The following is a 15,966-nucleotide window of genomic DNA, read 5'->3' as shown; positions in this document are numbered from 1 at the left end:
GCGCGCCAGAGGGCAGGGCTCTCAGTTTCCACTGCCTTGACTCATGAGAGAAGTCCAGAATTTCACGTGAAGTTTCCCAAATTTTAAAATGTTAGCAAGTAACTTTAAAATACTATGGGGACCAAAGAAAGCATGGATATGGGCCCTACTGGGCGTTGGTTCGTAATCTTCAGGCAGCGCAATCTCGAAAAGAAGTTAAATATCTCGCCCAAGGTATCCCACATAGAACAAAAGTCGAGGACTAAAGCTCAGCCCATTTTAATTAAATTAAAGTCTCCTTTTATGTCAAGGAAAGAACAGTTGGAGATGGGCCTTAAAAAACGGGTACGGCTGTGGGAAGGGGTGTTGCAGTTTTGAACTCCAACAGTAGCGCCGCAATAAACCAGCAGCCGCTTAGATAAGATGAACGAGGAGAGCCTCCGCCCTAACCCGGCGAACCAGCTGCGCATGCGCCTTCCACAGGCAGCGGCGCCGCGGCTCAGGCTAGTTAAGTGTGATGAATTTACGACCTCTACTGGCGACGCTCACGACTCCTGCCGTAAAGGCCGTGCGTGGCGCGTGCGCACCTCCTTCTCCCGGATTCCTGAAGCGGTCGCTCCTGTGGTGTCTGCTGTGCGCCGGCCGGCCGTCGCCATGGTGAAGCTGAGCAAAGAAGCCAAGCAGAGGCTGCAGCAGCTCTTCAAGGGCGGCCAGTTTGCCATTCGCTGGGGCTTTATCCCTTTCGTGATTTACCTGGGTTAGTGGTAGAAGAGCCTGGTGGGGTGGACTGTTGGGAAGCGAGGGGGCCGAGTCTGCGACTCCATTTTTGGCCTTGGGAAGAGAGAAGCCGGGGGACCCCGTCATGCAGTCATCTGAGGCGGTCTTGTCGGGTGGCGCGGATCCAACCCGAGTTCGAGTTCCCGTTCTATCCCTGGCTAGTTGGGTGGTCTTTAGCAAGTCGTATATTCCCTGTTCATCTGTTTGCATCTGTGAAATGAGTTAGGGCCCCTCTTCAGGATTGTTGGGAGGGCTAGGTGACCCCATGCGTGTGAAAGCGCCTCGGACACCGTTTGGCGCGAGGTGCGTTTAGGGCGTTCCTCCTGACCTCTGCAGGCGGCCCTGGGTGCCGGGAGGCCTGCGCTGGGAATGCGGGCACCTGGTGGCGGGGCCTCTGCTTTCTCCACCTTTGTTTTTTCTGGGCCTCATTTTATAGGTGAGCAAACCGGGGTCCCATGGCCAAGTTCATGCAGCAGTGCTGCGGGAGGGCGCTGCGGGCTCTGGCCGTGGGGCATCAGGGCCGTGCTCTTAACCGCTGTGCGGTGCTGCCGGACTTCGCACGGGCTCTGGCCAGTGTTTTAGGTGTTTAGTCTTTGTATTTTACCCACAGTCTGGTTCAGTGTGAGTCACGAGCTGTGATGGCTTATTTCTGGGTAATGACTGTTCATGGAAGAGCACCCTAAGGGCTGCTGGGCCTTGGAGTACGGGATTTCACACCTCACTGAAGGCTGCAGGCTGTTCTGTAGTGCAGGTAAATCTAGACAGTGGGGCTGGCGCTGTGGCGCCGCAGGTAAAGCCGCCGCCTGCAGTGCCGGCATCCCATATGGGCGCCAGTTTGAATCCCGGCTGCTCCACCTCTGATCCAGCTCCTTGCTGTGGCCTGGGAAGGCAGTAGAAGATGGCCCAAGTCCTTTGGCCCCTGCACCCACGTGGGAGACCTGGAAGAAGCTCCTGGTGCCTGGCTTTGGATCAGCCCTACTATGGCCCTTGTGGCCATCTGGAGAGTGAATCAGTGTATGGAAGTCTGTCTCTCTCTTTGCCTCTGCTACTATAGCTCTGCCTTTCAAATAAATAAATAATTTTTTTTTTTTAAATCTAGATAGTGCAAGTAGATTTGGATATCCTTGGTGCCCTAGGGTGGACTAAAAAAGAATGTCTTGTTTGTACGTGTTTTTTGTCTGCTGGATTTTTAACTTGTATTTTTTTCTCTTTTCTCTCCCGTCCCCGCCCCTGCTTAGGTTTTAAGAGGGGTGCAGATCCCGGAATGCCTGAACCAACTGTTTTGAGGTACTGTCTCAGAAATGAATGTTTCAGGGCAGATGTTTGCACACGGGTCAGAATCGTCGGGAAACAGAGTAGCAGAGGCGTTGACATGGAGCTGCAGTAGCCAGGAGGCACTGGGGCTGCTGGGGAACTGCAAGGCTGGCCCAGCAGAGTTATCGGGGAGCTCATTTCTCTCCCCCTCCTAATTTGTGTTTATATATAGCTTATCGTATGTGTGTATATATATACATGTATATATATATGTGCTTATGTATAGCTTATTGTAGCTATAGTGAAGCATCTTTAAAAAGAAACAGAACTGATTTAGCACCCTACCACTTTCAAGGGTGTATTCATTTTTAGTTTCCTATATTCCCATCATATCATTATTGAGATGAATACAATCTTTTATGTCATTCTAAGAAAGGTGCATAATAAGATTTTGTTTTCATCTCATAAAATGAGAATTGACATTCCATGTATTTTCCAGTTACGGATTACTTAGTTTTTTTTTTTTTTTTTTCAATTTTCTAGTATTTTATATAACATATAATTAACATTTTTATGCATTTGGATTTTTTTATTTCCTTATGATAATTTCTCATGCGCTTAATAAGTCAAAGCATGTGAACATTTATCCATCAAATTGCTTGCTCAAAAATAACCTTTCCAGTGTTAGACAAGCACCTGTGGAAAACTCCATACACACACACACGTGAACACATAGATGTGTGTGTACTGTGAAAGCTACACGTGTAGGTATTCTTAGGAAAACAATCTCAGGTGGGCCTGCTTGCTCTGGAGGAAGGACTGACGCTCGTGGTGCTGTGATGACCATGACCACTGCACTCTGGCGTGTGGCTATCTCGCTCAACCTCCTGTCCTAGGCATCTCCTAGGAGTTCTCCTATTAGACGAGAGGTTAATTAAGTCCTTGAGAGTGGCCACATAGTTGGTAGGAGGTGGGATCTGTCTTTGTCCAGAGCCTGCACTTTCTACTGAGTCACCTGCCTCTCCCAGGTCCTCTTACCTCTTGCTTAGCACAGCGCCATCTGCTAGCAATTTCCTGTACCTCCTCTGTCTCACTGCTTCTCCTTTCTTCCCAAAGGGCACCACTATATGTGCCCTCAGCTTACCCCCTCTGTGGTATTCTGTTTTCTCTGATAAAATTCTTCAACAAGTGGTCTTCATTGCTTCCTCTCCTCACTGTTCTCTCTCCTTTAGTCCCTTGTGGAATGGCTCCCTAAAACTGCTTCCAGCAAGCCCACTCTGTTTTTTCTTGGCCTGTAGTCTTTGGAGCATCAGTGTCCTTTGCTGTAAATGAGGATTGAGGTATTAGGTCTGCCCCTTGCTAGCTGAGGGCTCCAGGACTGCGTATTTGCTTAGAGAAACCTGACCTTAGCACACGTGGTCAGAGATGACACTGTAGGTCAGACTGCTACTGTTTTCCAGGCACTGGAAGTTATCATCTAATACCTTGTCCCGAGACACCATTAACCTATTTCTGAGCCAGCCTCTTACTTAGATAAGTTGGGCATAGTACTGCCTCCTTTATAAGGTTGCCACGAGGACCAGATAGAGGTATTCCTAGGGGCTTCAGTCTTCCCCGCCTCCTCCTGTGAGGACAGTGCTCTGGCTCCATGCTTCTGCATGCTGGGGCCACAAGACTTCGTCTCACGCCTTTGCCTGGGCGCTTGTCCTTGCCCGGCCTGGATTGCCCTTTCCCCTCAGTGTCTAGCCGATAGAAACCTGCTTCCAGAACATCCTGTTCTCTTATAGCAAAACCACTCCCTTTCTGTGTTCCAAAGAAATCTTTTGTGTCTGTCTTTTCAGTGCCTTATACTATGTTTGTTGCTTACTTAACATTTTATTTTATCCTGGAAACACCTAAAGTAGCTGCTCAACAGTGCTAAATTAGCTTGCAATGACCATAACCTCTTGGGGGTCTTTGGGACAGGGTCGATACTCACTGTGAACTTGCGTGGTGCATTAGGCAGGACCTGCATGTCAGGAAACGGTATTTTGGAGGCCTTACGGTGAACTCGGATCCGGAGGTGGGGATAGACTCTGTCCTAGGTGGTGCTACTTTTTGGCTGCAATTTGACTTCACAAATGCAGACCCGGTGAGGCATTCCCCTCCCCCGCTTTCCATTTCTTCATCTTCTTGTCTTCTCGCTGTGCCTCTCCTTTCTGCTGCGGATGCTCAACCTTTTGTCACTCTGGGCACCTTAATGTTTCCTTCCGAAAGAGTTGACTGACTTCCTGTGAAGGGTTGTCAAACTGCCTGTGCTGGGAACATTGCCTAGAGAGGTCTTCCTGGGTTGCCTGGTTTGTGCCCTAGGAGGAACAGAATTGTGTCTGTTGTGGTTTTTATCATTTATTAATACGAAGTCTATTATTTTTGTGTAGATGTATTGTTTATGTAGTACTGATGTCAGCAGTACAGTTAGTGGTTTCCTGGTTTGTTTTCCTCTCCAAGGACCCTGTTCGTCTTAGTGTCCTTTTCGCTCAGGATGGCACGTTGTACAGGGCTAGCAGTTAGTGGTTGGTAGGAGTGCTTTATTCAGAACCCAGTACTCTGATGCGTAAGGGGTAATAGCTTAGTAACACATTATTTGGGAAAAACAGGTGAACTAACAGGATAATTATTCCTGGTACCTGTGTAAGGCTGATACAGATTTTCTTTATTTTGGGTGGGTATTGCATTGAGAAAGAGAAGTTTGTTTTCATAAATGTTTGCAAATCACTTGGGGTTTAGTGGGAGATTTTAACACACTTTTGAAAGTTATAAATAGATGCAACTCGGGTTTTTCCTGGGCAGAGAAAATAATTTTTAAAAAGAAGCTTTGCAGAATCCTCGTGGTTATGTTTTGGCGCAGTTGGATTCGTTTGGGCTAGACATCACACTTTGAATTGACGGGATTTGGAAATGCAGACTCGTCTCTTTTGTTTTTGCATCCTGTTGTTTAGCATCAGCAAGTGGCTCAGAAGTGTGGGCTCCGTAGTGGCTAGAGTGTTCAGGATCAGAATTGGTCCAGGTGGAAATGAGGCTGCGTCTCACTCTGCTTTCCCACATGTGACCCTCTCAGAGCTTCAAATTCTGCATCTTGAAAATAAGGATCATAACTGGGAGTTGTGATAAACTCTTCTGCTGAGCCTGACCCACAGAACCCAGTCAGTAAATGGGATTGTACCACAACCGTTGTCACCTTCAGTCATGACACGGCTGAATTTTCTGGGTTCATCAGTCTTCATGTGAACATCTTGTCTTTTCATTGACCTCGTTGTACCTATCAACTGAGTGTTTCCCTTCTTGCTTACTGTAGGTAATCACACTCAAAAGTAATAAAACGTATGTCTTGAAATGCAGTTCTGTGTGCTTCATCTCCTTTGCTTAATGAGGCCAAGTCTCGTCTTCTAGTGTCTCTGACTTTGATAGACGAGTGTGCACAAACAAGAATGTCTGAAGTCTTCAGTTCTTAAGCTATGCTTACAAAGTTTTTATTTGGGAGTTTAATTTATTTCTCCTCTTCACAAACGTTTTTAGCCTGCTCTGGGGGTAAAGGACTGTTTGGTCATCTGGACTTGGAAACAGTCGTCGGATGAGGGCAGCGTGGAACACGTGTGCTCTGCTGGGACGAGACCTGCTACATTGCTCAGTCACCGATGGGCAGCATGGGGCTCTTCTCGGATGCATCTGTGGCAGAGTGGAACCTCTACTGACTTGTGTATGATAGATTGATCAAAATAAATATTTTTATCAATGCTATGTCTTGAGTCTTTTATGGGTTAAATGTAGAAGGACCGTCAGGTAAAAAAAACATTTCCAAGTGAACTCCTGACCCTTCATTTACCAAATGGAGGGTGAGGCCCCTTTGCGGTGACTGAGAACTCCCTCTGGGACATTTTGAGAGCCTGGGGACAGGCTGCTCTGTAAGGCTGGCCAGTTGCTTCCTCAAAGGGATCAACGTTCCGACCACAAGAATGGGTTTTGGCAACTCTTTCTGGGTGTGGGAATGGCATTGCAGGGTTGTGTGTTGGTTTTGTTGAAATGTGAGTCTAATATTTTCATCAGTGGTGTCAGCCCATGGAGAGCTACATGGCATGGTGACACCGTTTTCTGGCAGAAGAGAAGGCAGTTAATTAATGGGAACTAGTTTTCTGCTCTGGATGCTGGGTTCCTGAGACCTCTACCTGAATTTGAAGTCTGCTTTTCTGTTTAGCTTTTCCCATCCTAACAAAATAGGTTTTAGTATTTACTTAGGGTTGGAGGATGTAATTAATGAATGAATGGAGAACCTGAAACAAGATATGACCCAGTTTGGGATGAGCCCACTTTTTCAATGTTTTAAACGTTTGTTTGACCCATTATATCCCATTTCCCATATAAAGACTTAAATTGAGCAACAAATATTCCAATTAGGGTAAGTTTTTGAAATATAATGGGGGTTGTGGCATGGTGGTTAAAGCTGCCACCTGCAGTGCCAGCATCCCACATGGGCGCTGGTTAAAGTCCTGGTTGCTTTACATCTGATCCAGCTCTTTGCTATGGCCTGGGAAAGTGGAAGATGGCTCAAGTCCTTGGGCCCCTGCACTCACAAGGGCGACCCAGAAGAAGCTCCTTGCTCTTGGCTTCTGATGGGCGGAACTCTGGCCATTGCAGCCAGTTGGAGAGTGAACCAGCAGATGGAAGACCTCTCTTTCTCTGCCTTTCCTCTCTGTGTAACTCTGACTTTCAAATAAATCTGTAAAAAATAATAATGTGATTGAAATACTTGCAGAATTGAGAACTTGGGTCTTAATGGGTTAAGTAAAGAACCATTTGTGAATGTCACCCTTCTTAGGTGTCTGGAATTGTCATTACGGGAAAGTTCTTTGTTACTGCTAATGTAAAAGCTTCTTAAGTATTTACGCCTCTGTTTCCTCAAGCTTTGTTACCTTTGCCATGGAGACGGAGAAAGCTGTTGTGGAGGCTTATTGCATAAGGGGATTTTAAGTAGAATTCTTAAGAACTAACTAGGAAAGTAATTTTTGGCAATCACTTAATGTGATAACTTCAATGTCTTTGCAAATCTTGGCATGTGAGAATTTGTTAAAAACTCTTGAGTGTGGTTTAGAAATCCCATACAATTGCATAAGTTTTTACTTCTCCCCACCTCTGTCCTTTTGGTTGAATGAGGTGTCAGTGAATTTTTGTTTAGTTAGGTTGTTTGTTTGTTTGTTTTTAACGTTTATCAGAAAGGCAGAGTTAGAGAAGGAGGAATAGAGACCTTGGACTCACTGGTTTTCTCACCAATTGGCCGCAAGGGCCAGGCTGGGCCCAGGCTGAAGCCAGAAGGCAGGAGCCAGGAACTTTTTCTGGGTCTCCAATGTGGATGCAGGGGTCTGCACACCTGGGCTGTCTTCTGCTGCTCTCCCAGGCCGTTAGGGAGTTAGATTAGAAGTGGAGCAGCTGGCACCCATATGGGATTCCGGTGTTGTAGAGAGCAACCTAACCTGATGATAGATTTTTCTTCCGTTGTCACTTAGGGCTTCTAGAAATTGAGAAAGTAATATTGGATATGTCCATTTCAATGTAATAGTAACACAAGTAGTGAACATAATTGATTTTGTGTTCTTTTAGTGATTACCTTGTAGATGTTTACAAACTAAAAATGCAGAAAAATGTGAAGTGAGGTCCAGACCCTTTCCCTGCTCTTACATCTGAGGAATAGGGAATGGAGTTTAAGCACTTGTTCCAAAGGTACAGGATGAGAGTGGAGACAGTACATGCTTAAATATGTGTGTCGTGTATATTGAGACTTGTGAAATGTTTAAAACTTAGCTCTTAGATTTTATTGTGTATTCTTGGGGCAGTACAACCTGTTTTGACAAGCATTTATTGGTCTGTGTTCTATGCTAGACACAGTCCCTTATGATTAAGAGTATTCCTGACTTTGATTTGCTTAAGGAAAACCACCTGACAGGACCTGATTTGAGAACTGGCTCTGGCAACTTAATTCCTAGAGTCAAATTAATTCAGGCTTCTTCACAAAACAGGAACACGACTACTGTGTGATGGTCGGTCTCTGACTAGCAGTACCTGGAAACTAAGAAATGTTCATTTTCAGGTCCCACCCAAGACCTGAGAAAGGACCGGTGGTGAGGTTCAGTAGTGTGTGTTTCATTTTTTTTTTTTTTAACTTTAATTTACTTTAAACTTACTACTTTGAGAATATTGTGGAGCTCTGTGCAGTGTAAGAAGTGATACACAATGACCCTTGTAGCTTTTACCTAGTTTTTCCCCCATTGTCACAAGGGCTCCTCTTGTTTTCCTTTGCTAGCCAACACTTCTCACGTCACCCTACTCCCATCCCAAACCCTTGTTAACCAGTAATATGTTGTCCATTTTTGTAATTTGTCATTTTAGGAAAGTAGAATCATATGTTAACCTTGTTCTTTGTTTTAAAGATTTATTTATTTATTTCAAAGGCAGAGCTACAAAGAGAGAGACCTTCCATCTGCTGGTTTACTCCCCAAATGGCCACCACAGCTGGAGTTGGCCCAGTCCAAAGCCAGGAGCCAAGAGCTTCTACCGGGTACCTCAAGTGGGTGCAAGGGTCCATGGACTTGAGCCATCTTCCACTGATTTCCCAAGCCACTGTCAGGGAGCGGATTGGAAGTGGAGCAGCCAGGACATGAACCGGCTTCCATATGGGAGAATAGCACTGCAGGTGGCCGCTTTACCCCCTCACCAGAGTGCCCCATATGTTAACCTTTTGGGATTAGCTTTACTCACTTGGTAGAATTCTCTGTGTTCATCCAGTTCATGTGCATCACTATTGCTGAGTAGTAATTCATGTTATAAATATACTTGGAAGATGTCTAGGGTATTGTTACAAATAAAGCTGCTGTGACCATTTTTGTACTTTTGTGTGTGTGTGTTGATTAGTCTGTGTTTAAACAATGCAAGTCCCAGTGGTTCTGGTACAACTTGGGATTGAGAACTGTGGTCCTAGACTTGCGGTGGCCCTCCTGCATCCACTCTGCATCCCAGCACCCTGCAGAGCGATGCTTCTGAAAGGAAGATCGCATCACGCCCTGGGCAGAATTTTCCAGTGACTGCCCATCTCACCGGGAATGAAATCCCAAGCCCTTAGTTTCCATGACCAAGACCCTGTGTAATCTGGCCTCCTGCGCCTCTGTTGCTCACTGTGTAGTCTGTTACCTGTCCCACAGAAGGGCCAGGCATGTTTGTACCTTGTAGCCTGCCCATCTTTTCTCCCAGGTAGGCTCTTTATTTTCTAGTCTCTGCCCTAATTCATCTGGTTAGTGGGACTTCCCTGATCCTTACCCTGATTCTTAACATAAAATAAAATAGCAAGTCCTGCTCCTGGCTTGCCTCCCTGTCATTCTCTCCCTTAACCTCACCTTTTCTTCATGTGTTTTTACCAACATACATGTATGTGTTCTTTCCTCTAGAATGTAAGTCCCATAAATTCATACTGTGTTTATGGCTGTATTTTTAGAGTTGAGTTCAGGTACTGGCACATAGTAGGTGTTCAGAATGAATGAGTCATAGGATACTTGTAGTAAGCATAAAATGCCTTATAAGCTGACAACATGAATCATTGCAAAAGGCCAGTATTTTTCTCTTAGTTGTAATGGATAATTGCAATCCTGGCCAACAACTCAACATAAAAAGTGTTGAGAGGAATGACATGGGAGACAGTTTACTGTGACATGGCACTTTACACATTTAGTTCCCACAACAACCTGCTCAGTTGGGCATTATCTGCATTGTGCAGATGAGAAAGAGACTTGGGAAATTATCCCCAAATCACAGAAAATACTTGGATTTGAACTTACGTCAGCTTTAAAAAATTGTGATTTTATTATTGATATGTGGTATCTTTTTTTAAAAAATATTTATTTTCTTATTTATTTGAAAGGCAGAGAGAGAGATCTCCATCTGCTGGTTCACTCCCTAGATGACTGCAACGGCTGGAGCTGCACTGATCTGAAGCCAGGAGCCAGGGGATTTTTCTGGGTCTCCCACGTGGGTGCAGGGGCCCATGGGCTTGGGCCATCCTCTACTGGTTTCTCAGGCCATAGTAGAGAGCTGGATCGGAAGTGGAGCAGCTGGGACTCAAACTGGTACCATATGGGATGCTGGCACTGCAGGCTAGGGCCTTAACCTGCTGTGCCACAGCGCCAGCCCCCTGACATTTCTTGAACATGCACTTTTGCTTTGTCTTGAATAAATCCTGCTCTCCTGTACACCTTTATACCTCCACTGTGAATTCCTTCACGTGTGGAGGAAGGAACCTGAAATAAACCCGGCTGGGGACCCTGCTGCCCACACGAAATGAGAAGAGGTTTATTTACTAATAAAAGTTCTAAAGGCTCAAGTTGGTTTCTTTTGGGAGTCATACTCTGTTTTGCCTTTGGGCCTCGGCAAATGCCCATTAATTCATCCTCACTATTCCTTCTCCTTCCCCCAAACCTTTGCTTTTATGTAACTTTCTCACCATAAGGGTAAGTACCTAGTTGCTTTGCTCACTGCTCTATTTCTAACACCTATAATAGTTCCAGCGTTGGGTGAGGGCTCAATATTTGGTAGGCAAAGAAGTAGGCATGATACAGAGTGCTGGTCGCCTTACCTGAATCCGTTTTTGTGAGGTTTCTGGAATTCTGCTCAGTCCTTTTGTCTACCAGTGTCTGTTCTCTGCTAGGCCTCTTGGAGTCTCTGCAGCTTTGAGCCAAGGACCTGAGAACACTTTCTGCAAAGATTTGTCATTGGATGCACTTTTGAATGAGAAGTTTATGCAAGAAACGTGCTTCTCTGCTGTGGAAAGAAGTGCACATGGCAGGCTGTAGAGAGACGTTGGATACGTTAGAAGCAGGTAGTGGGGCACCTATGGTGCTGGAAGGAAGTTGGTACACCTTCCAATACATGGTATTATTATTTAGTTGAAAAACTAAACTGAAAAGATTTACAAGCACATTTTATTTATTTATTTATTTGACAGGGTTATAGACAGAGAGAGAAAGGTCTTCCTTCTGTTGGTTCACTCTCCAAATGACCGCTATGGCCGGCACTACGCCAATCTGAAGCCAGGAGCCAGGTGCTTCCTCCTGGTCTCCTATGCGGGTGCAGGGCCCAAGCACGTGGGCCATCCTCCACTGTCTTCCCGGGCCACAGCAGAGAGCTGGACTGGAAGGGGAGCAACTGGGACTAGAACCCGGCGCCCACATGGGATGCTGGTGCCGCAGGCAGAGGATTAACCAAGTGAGCCACGGTGCCAGCCCCTTTTATTTTATTTATTTAATTATTTAATTTTACAGGTGCATTTTGTGAGGGCCTGGGGTAGAGCTGTAAAATGCCGTGCTCCATTTTTTGATTAAAAATTCTGTTACAATGTGTACTTCCCCTCTTTGAAGGTCTCCCTCCCGACTCCCAGCCCTACAGTATGCATTAATGTTGAATGTCTGAAGCAGGATGGTTCTCCAAAATGTAAAGGCTTTATTTGCTATCTGGCTCTTCTGAGGAATAGACAGACAGAGGGAAATAGAGCACTTGAGCGTCACGCACATGCCGTGTGGATCAAGTGTTTGTGCAGGACTCACCGAGTGACTACCGAAGGTGGTGGCGTTATTGTTTCCACGAATATTATTTAAAACAGAGCTTCTCTAAAGTATGCATCCTTCTGCAGCAGGTCTGAAGAGCCCCAACTTCCAGATCTCACTGATTAGTTTTTCTTCACTATATGATGTACTTCCATTGTGTGTCCTCTTAAATGAAAATTACGAGGGCTAACAGACATATTCTGTTAGCTAGTATATCCCTTTAAATACACAAAGCTTGAGGCTAGGCACCTTTTTTTAAAAAAAGATTTATTTATTTGAAAGAGAGAGAGAGGTAGAGGCAGAGAGAGATGGTCTTCCATCCGCTGGTTCACTCCCCAGATGGCCGCAACGGCCGGAGCTGCGCCGATCCAAAGCCAGGAGCCAGGTGCTTCCTCCTGGTCTCCCACATGGGTGCAGGGGCCCAAGGACTTGGGCCATCTTCTACTGCTTTCCCAGGCCATAGCAGATAACTGGATTGGAAGAGGAGCAGCCGGGACTTGAAGCAACGCCCATATGGGATGCCGGTGCTTCAGGCCAGGGCTTTAACCCACTGTGCCACAGCACTGGCTCCTAGGAACCTTTTGAATGGAGGATCTGAGCCCTAAATTTTGGCAGGGGAGTGAGGTGGGGTCTGGAGACCATTCAGTAGAATGCTTAACCTGTTGAAGAGAAGCACAATAATTTGGCTCCTGGACTGGGTGTGGACAGAGTGAAGGCATAGAAATGGCAAGATTTGGGGCTGGCTTTGTTGAATAATGTTAAGCTACCACCTATGACCCTGGCATCCCATGTGAGTGCTGGTTTGTGCCCCAGCTACTCCACTTCAATTCAGCTCCCTGCTAATGCACCTGGGAAAATTTGTGGCCCAACTACTTGGGTCCCAGCAGACTCGGAAGAAGCTCCAGGTTTCTGGCTTAGGCCTGGTATAGCCACAATTGCTACAACCACCTGGGGAGTGAACCAATGGATGGAAGATCTCTGTCTCTCCCTCTCTCCGTCACTCTGCCTTTCAAATAAATGATTTTTTTTTAATAAAAAGAAAGAAGATTTGAATTACCAGGTATTCTTTCTTCATTCATTATGGGCCCACAGTTAACTCTTAATTATTGTGCGGCTGTTCCTTACAAGGTAAATATTGTTTTAAATATATCTTCCACCTTTTTTTTTTCTCTTAGAAAAATAATTTGGGAAAATAGAGAAGAAAAGGGGATGTGGGGAGTACCTCCCTAATAGTGGTAGTAAGACGATTGTTATTTTTCCTCTGTGTTCTCCAGATTGGATATATTCTGTCAACCTGTCTTCAAGTTCATTAGTCTTATTTTATGCTGTACTGTGAACCTATTTGATAATTCATTGCTGCCTGATATTGTATTTTGCAACTATTTGATGTCTCCTTGGTTCTTTAAAAAAATTCTAATTCTCCAGTGTTATAATTCTAATTCCCCTGCATTATGTTCCATCTTTTTGTCCCCATCGTCAACCTTTACCTCTATTTTCTGTTAGATGGCAATTGTTGTTATTTTGAATTTTTTTCTGTTAACTTCAGCATCTGGATCATCTTGGTACCTGCTTCCATATCTTGGCTTTAACTGTGTTCCCACCTGGGAAGTTTTTCATGCTGGACACTGTGGACAGTACTTTGTGGAAGCCCTGGATTATATTGTCTTCTTTCAAAGGGTGTTGAATTTGCTCCACTGTCAGGTCACCCCAATTCCGATGAAAATTGGATTCAGATTTTGCTAATGTTACAGTTTGGATAATAGTTTGGGTGTCTCCCAGAGGCCCGTGTTTTGGAGACTTGAACCTAAAGTCATCTATAAATGGGTAATGGATGAATGCTCATGACTAACTAACAGATTAAAGGTGGAGATTTGATCCAGTTTTGGCGTCTAGGTGGTGGATCCCGTGGGAGATGTTTCGGTCACTGGGTGTGCCCTTGCAAGGCAGTTCTCCTGGGAGGGCTGGCTATAAAAGATGAGTAGGGGCCGGCGCTGCGGCTCACTAGGCTAATCTTCCACCTTGCGGCGCAGGCACACCAGGTTCTAGTTCCGGTCGGGGCGCCGGATTCTGTCCTGGTTGCCCCTCTTCCAGGCCAACTCTCTGCTGTGGCCCAGGAGTGCAGTGGAGGATGGCCCAAGTGCTTGGGCCCTGCACCCCATGGGAGACCAGGAAAAGCACCTGGCTCCTGGCTCCTGCCATCGGATCAGCGCGGTGCGCCAGCTGTGGCGGCCATTGGAGGGTGAACCAACGGCAAAGGAAGACCTTTCTCTCTGTCTCTCTCTCTCACTGTCCACTCTGCCTGTCAAAAAATAAAAATAAAAAAAATAAAAGCTGAGTAGGGCCTGGCTGCTCTCCCTGCTTCCTGTCCTACCATGGCCAACCACGAGTGCCATAGGGCCACCTGATCTTGGACTGCGACTCCAGAACTGAGGTGAACGCAGGCCTTTTCCTTTATCAGCCTGCTCCTCTCAGGTATTTAGTGAAGGCAACAAGCAGCTGCCTAAGGCAGTCACCGTGGGTTTATTTCAGTCTTGACTTAACTACCAGGGTTTCCTTAGTCCCAAGAGGGTGGTTTATACTCTGAGGGCATGGAAAGCCGGCAGGTTCACCAAATCCCTGTTCTCTGGCTGGGTTAGAACTCCATTTCCAGGCCTGTGCAGCTTTTGAGATTTCTGCTTCGCTCTCCAGGCCCCCACAGCTGTGCTCAGACCTCTGGCAGTGCCATTGTGCTCACACGGTCTAGAGTTAAGGCCCGAGAAGAATTTCTGTGAGATTTGGAGAGAGGGGTGGTTATCCGACCTTCGCCCTCCTCCCCAGCACCTGACCCGTCAATGAATCTCTGCAACCCTGGTGGCCTCAAACTCCGGCCTGTTTCCTCCATCCTGGAGAGTGCAGTGTTCTACTTGGGCTCAGCGTCCGCAGCAGGGTGAATGTGGAGCTCACTTCACCTGCTTCCTCTCTTTCAAGGTTCATAGCTATGTCCTGACCGCTGTCCATTCTCTGAAAATTGCTGTTTTATATCTCTTGTCTGGTTGGTGGTGGAAGGCCAAATCTAGCATCAGACATAGTCATGGTCATGGCTAGAACTGGAAATACAAGACAACTTTTTTTAATTTTATTTTAATTGTCGCAGTTGGCAATGAGAGATAGAGTTGGTGTTTGTGCTTGGCTCAATTCTATTTTTCTTTTGATTTTCTTGTGTGATGCTTATTTTTAAGTAAAAAGAGGCTTTAATTAATAGTGTTGAGTTCGGTGGGTAGCTGGATTATTAGAATTTTCAATTGCTTTGAAGAGAACTCCACAATTTATCTTACATTAAAAGCTCACCGTAGAACTATTGCTTTAATTTATTTTCCTGAAAGAGCAAGACTCCTCTGTGAAAAGGGAACTCAGCATATGTCGATTTAAAAGAATTTTTAAAGAATCTCAGTGTGAAGAAAGTGTTTTACTGTGGTTTTACTTTCTGATGAGATCAGAGAACATCTAGAGTGTGCATGGATCTAAAAATGACAGTACATGAAATACATCTAATCTTAGATAAAATGATGTTTTGAAATACAGTAAATTTAGGACCCAGAGGGGTGAATCTGAAAGTCTTAGTGTTCTGCACTTTAAGACCACTTAGGGGGCCGGTGCTGTGGCATAGGGGGTAAAGCCCCAGCCTGTAGTGCCAGCATCCCATATGGGCGCCAGTTCGAGTTCTGGCTGCTCCACTTCCAATCCAGATCTCTGCCATGGCCTGGGAAAGCAATAGAAAATGGTCCAGGTCCTTGGGCTCCTGCACTCACATGGGAGACCTGGAAGAAGCTCCTGGCTCTCCTAGCTTCGGATTGGTGCAACTCCGGCCATTGTGGCCAATTGGGGAGTGAACCAGGTGATGGAAGATCTCTCTCTCTCTCTTTCTCTCTCTCTCTCTCTGTCTGCCTCTCCTTCTCTCTCTGTGTAACTCTGACTTTGAAATAATAAATCTTAAAAAAAAAAAAAAAGACCACTTAGGTTCTGACTCTGTGAGTACTGATTGCAGCCCCTGACATGGGCGCGGGTGACCGTAAGTTGCATAGTTCCCAGTTTCCTGAAGGCAGGTCCATTTAAGATTGTCTGCTGGCTGTCAGGCTGCTCCTGCATGCTGGAGGGGGACAGATGTGAACTCCTGTGCAAAAGCCAAAGAGCCCCTGATGAGATTACGCTTTTGCAGGGTCCTTGCTCAGGGACTAGTCCAACACCCCCTGTGGCAGCTTCTGGAATGGTTTCCAGCGATCCCTGCCACCTGGTGTTCATTCTTGTGTTCCTATGCCATGGCTGCCATGACAAAATGCCACACACTGGGTGGCTTAAGCCC

General features: G+C 45.9%; 1 protein-coding gene across 4 annotated transcripts; it reads left to right on the top strand.

Moving 5' to 3' along the window:
• The first annotated feature begins 577 nt into the window (after positions 1-577).
• TOMM7 (translocase of outer mitochondrial membrane 7) lies at positions 578-10,408 on the top strand. Of its 4 annotated transcripts, none has more exons than XM_089315363.1 (3): positions 578-736; positions 1,995-2,043; positions 9,954-10,408. In XM_089315363.1, exons 1-3 carry the CDS (start codon positions 634-636, stop codon positions 10,192-10,194), a joined length of 393 nt encoding a protein of 130 aa, XP_089171489.1. In that variant the 5' UTR covers positions 578-633; the 3' UTR covers positions 10,195-10,408. The 4 variants fall into 4 exon arrangements, with proteins under 4 accessions (XP_089171489.1, XP_051708769.1, XP_051708768.1 ...); XM_051852809.2 differs by having other exon boundaries at positions 9,950-10,408; XM_051852808.3 differs by lacking the exon at positions 9,954-10,408 and adding an exon at positions 8,490-8,925.
• Positions 10,409-15,966: the final 5,558 nt, after the last annotated feature.

Source organism: Oryctolagus cuniculus, chromosome 16, assembly GCF_051225735.1.
Source record: "Oryctolagus cuniculus isolate XC-2025 breed Fujian yellow rabbit chromosome 16, ASM5122573v1, whole genome shotgun sequence".
NCBI lineage: Eukaryota > Metazoa > Chordata > Mammalia > Lagomorpha > Leporidae > Oryctolagus > Oryctolagus cuniculus.
This window is presented reverse-complemented; position numbering and strand designations above follow the sequence as displayed.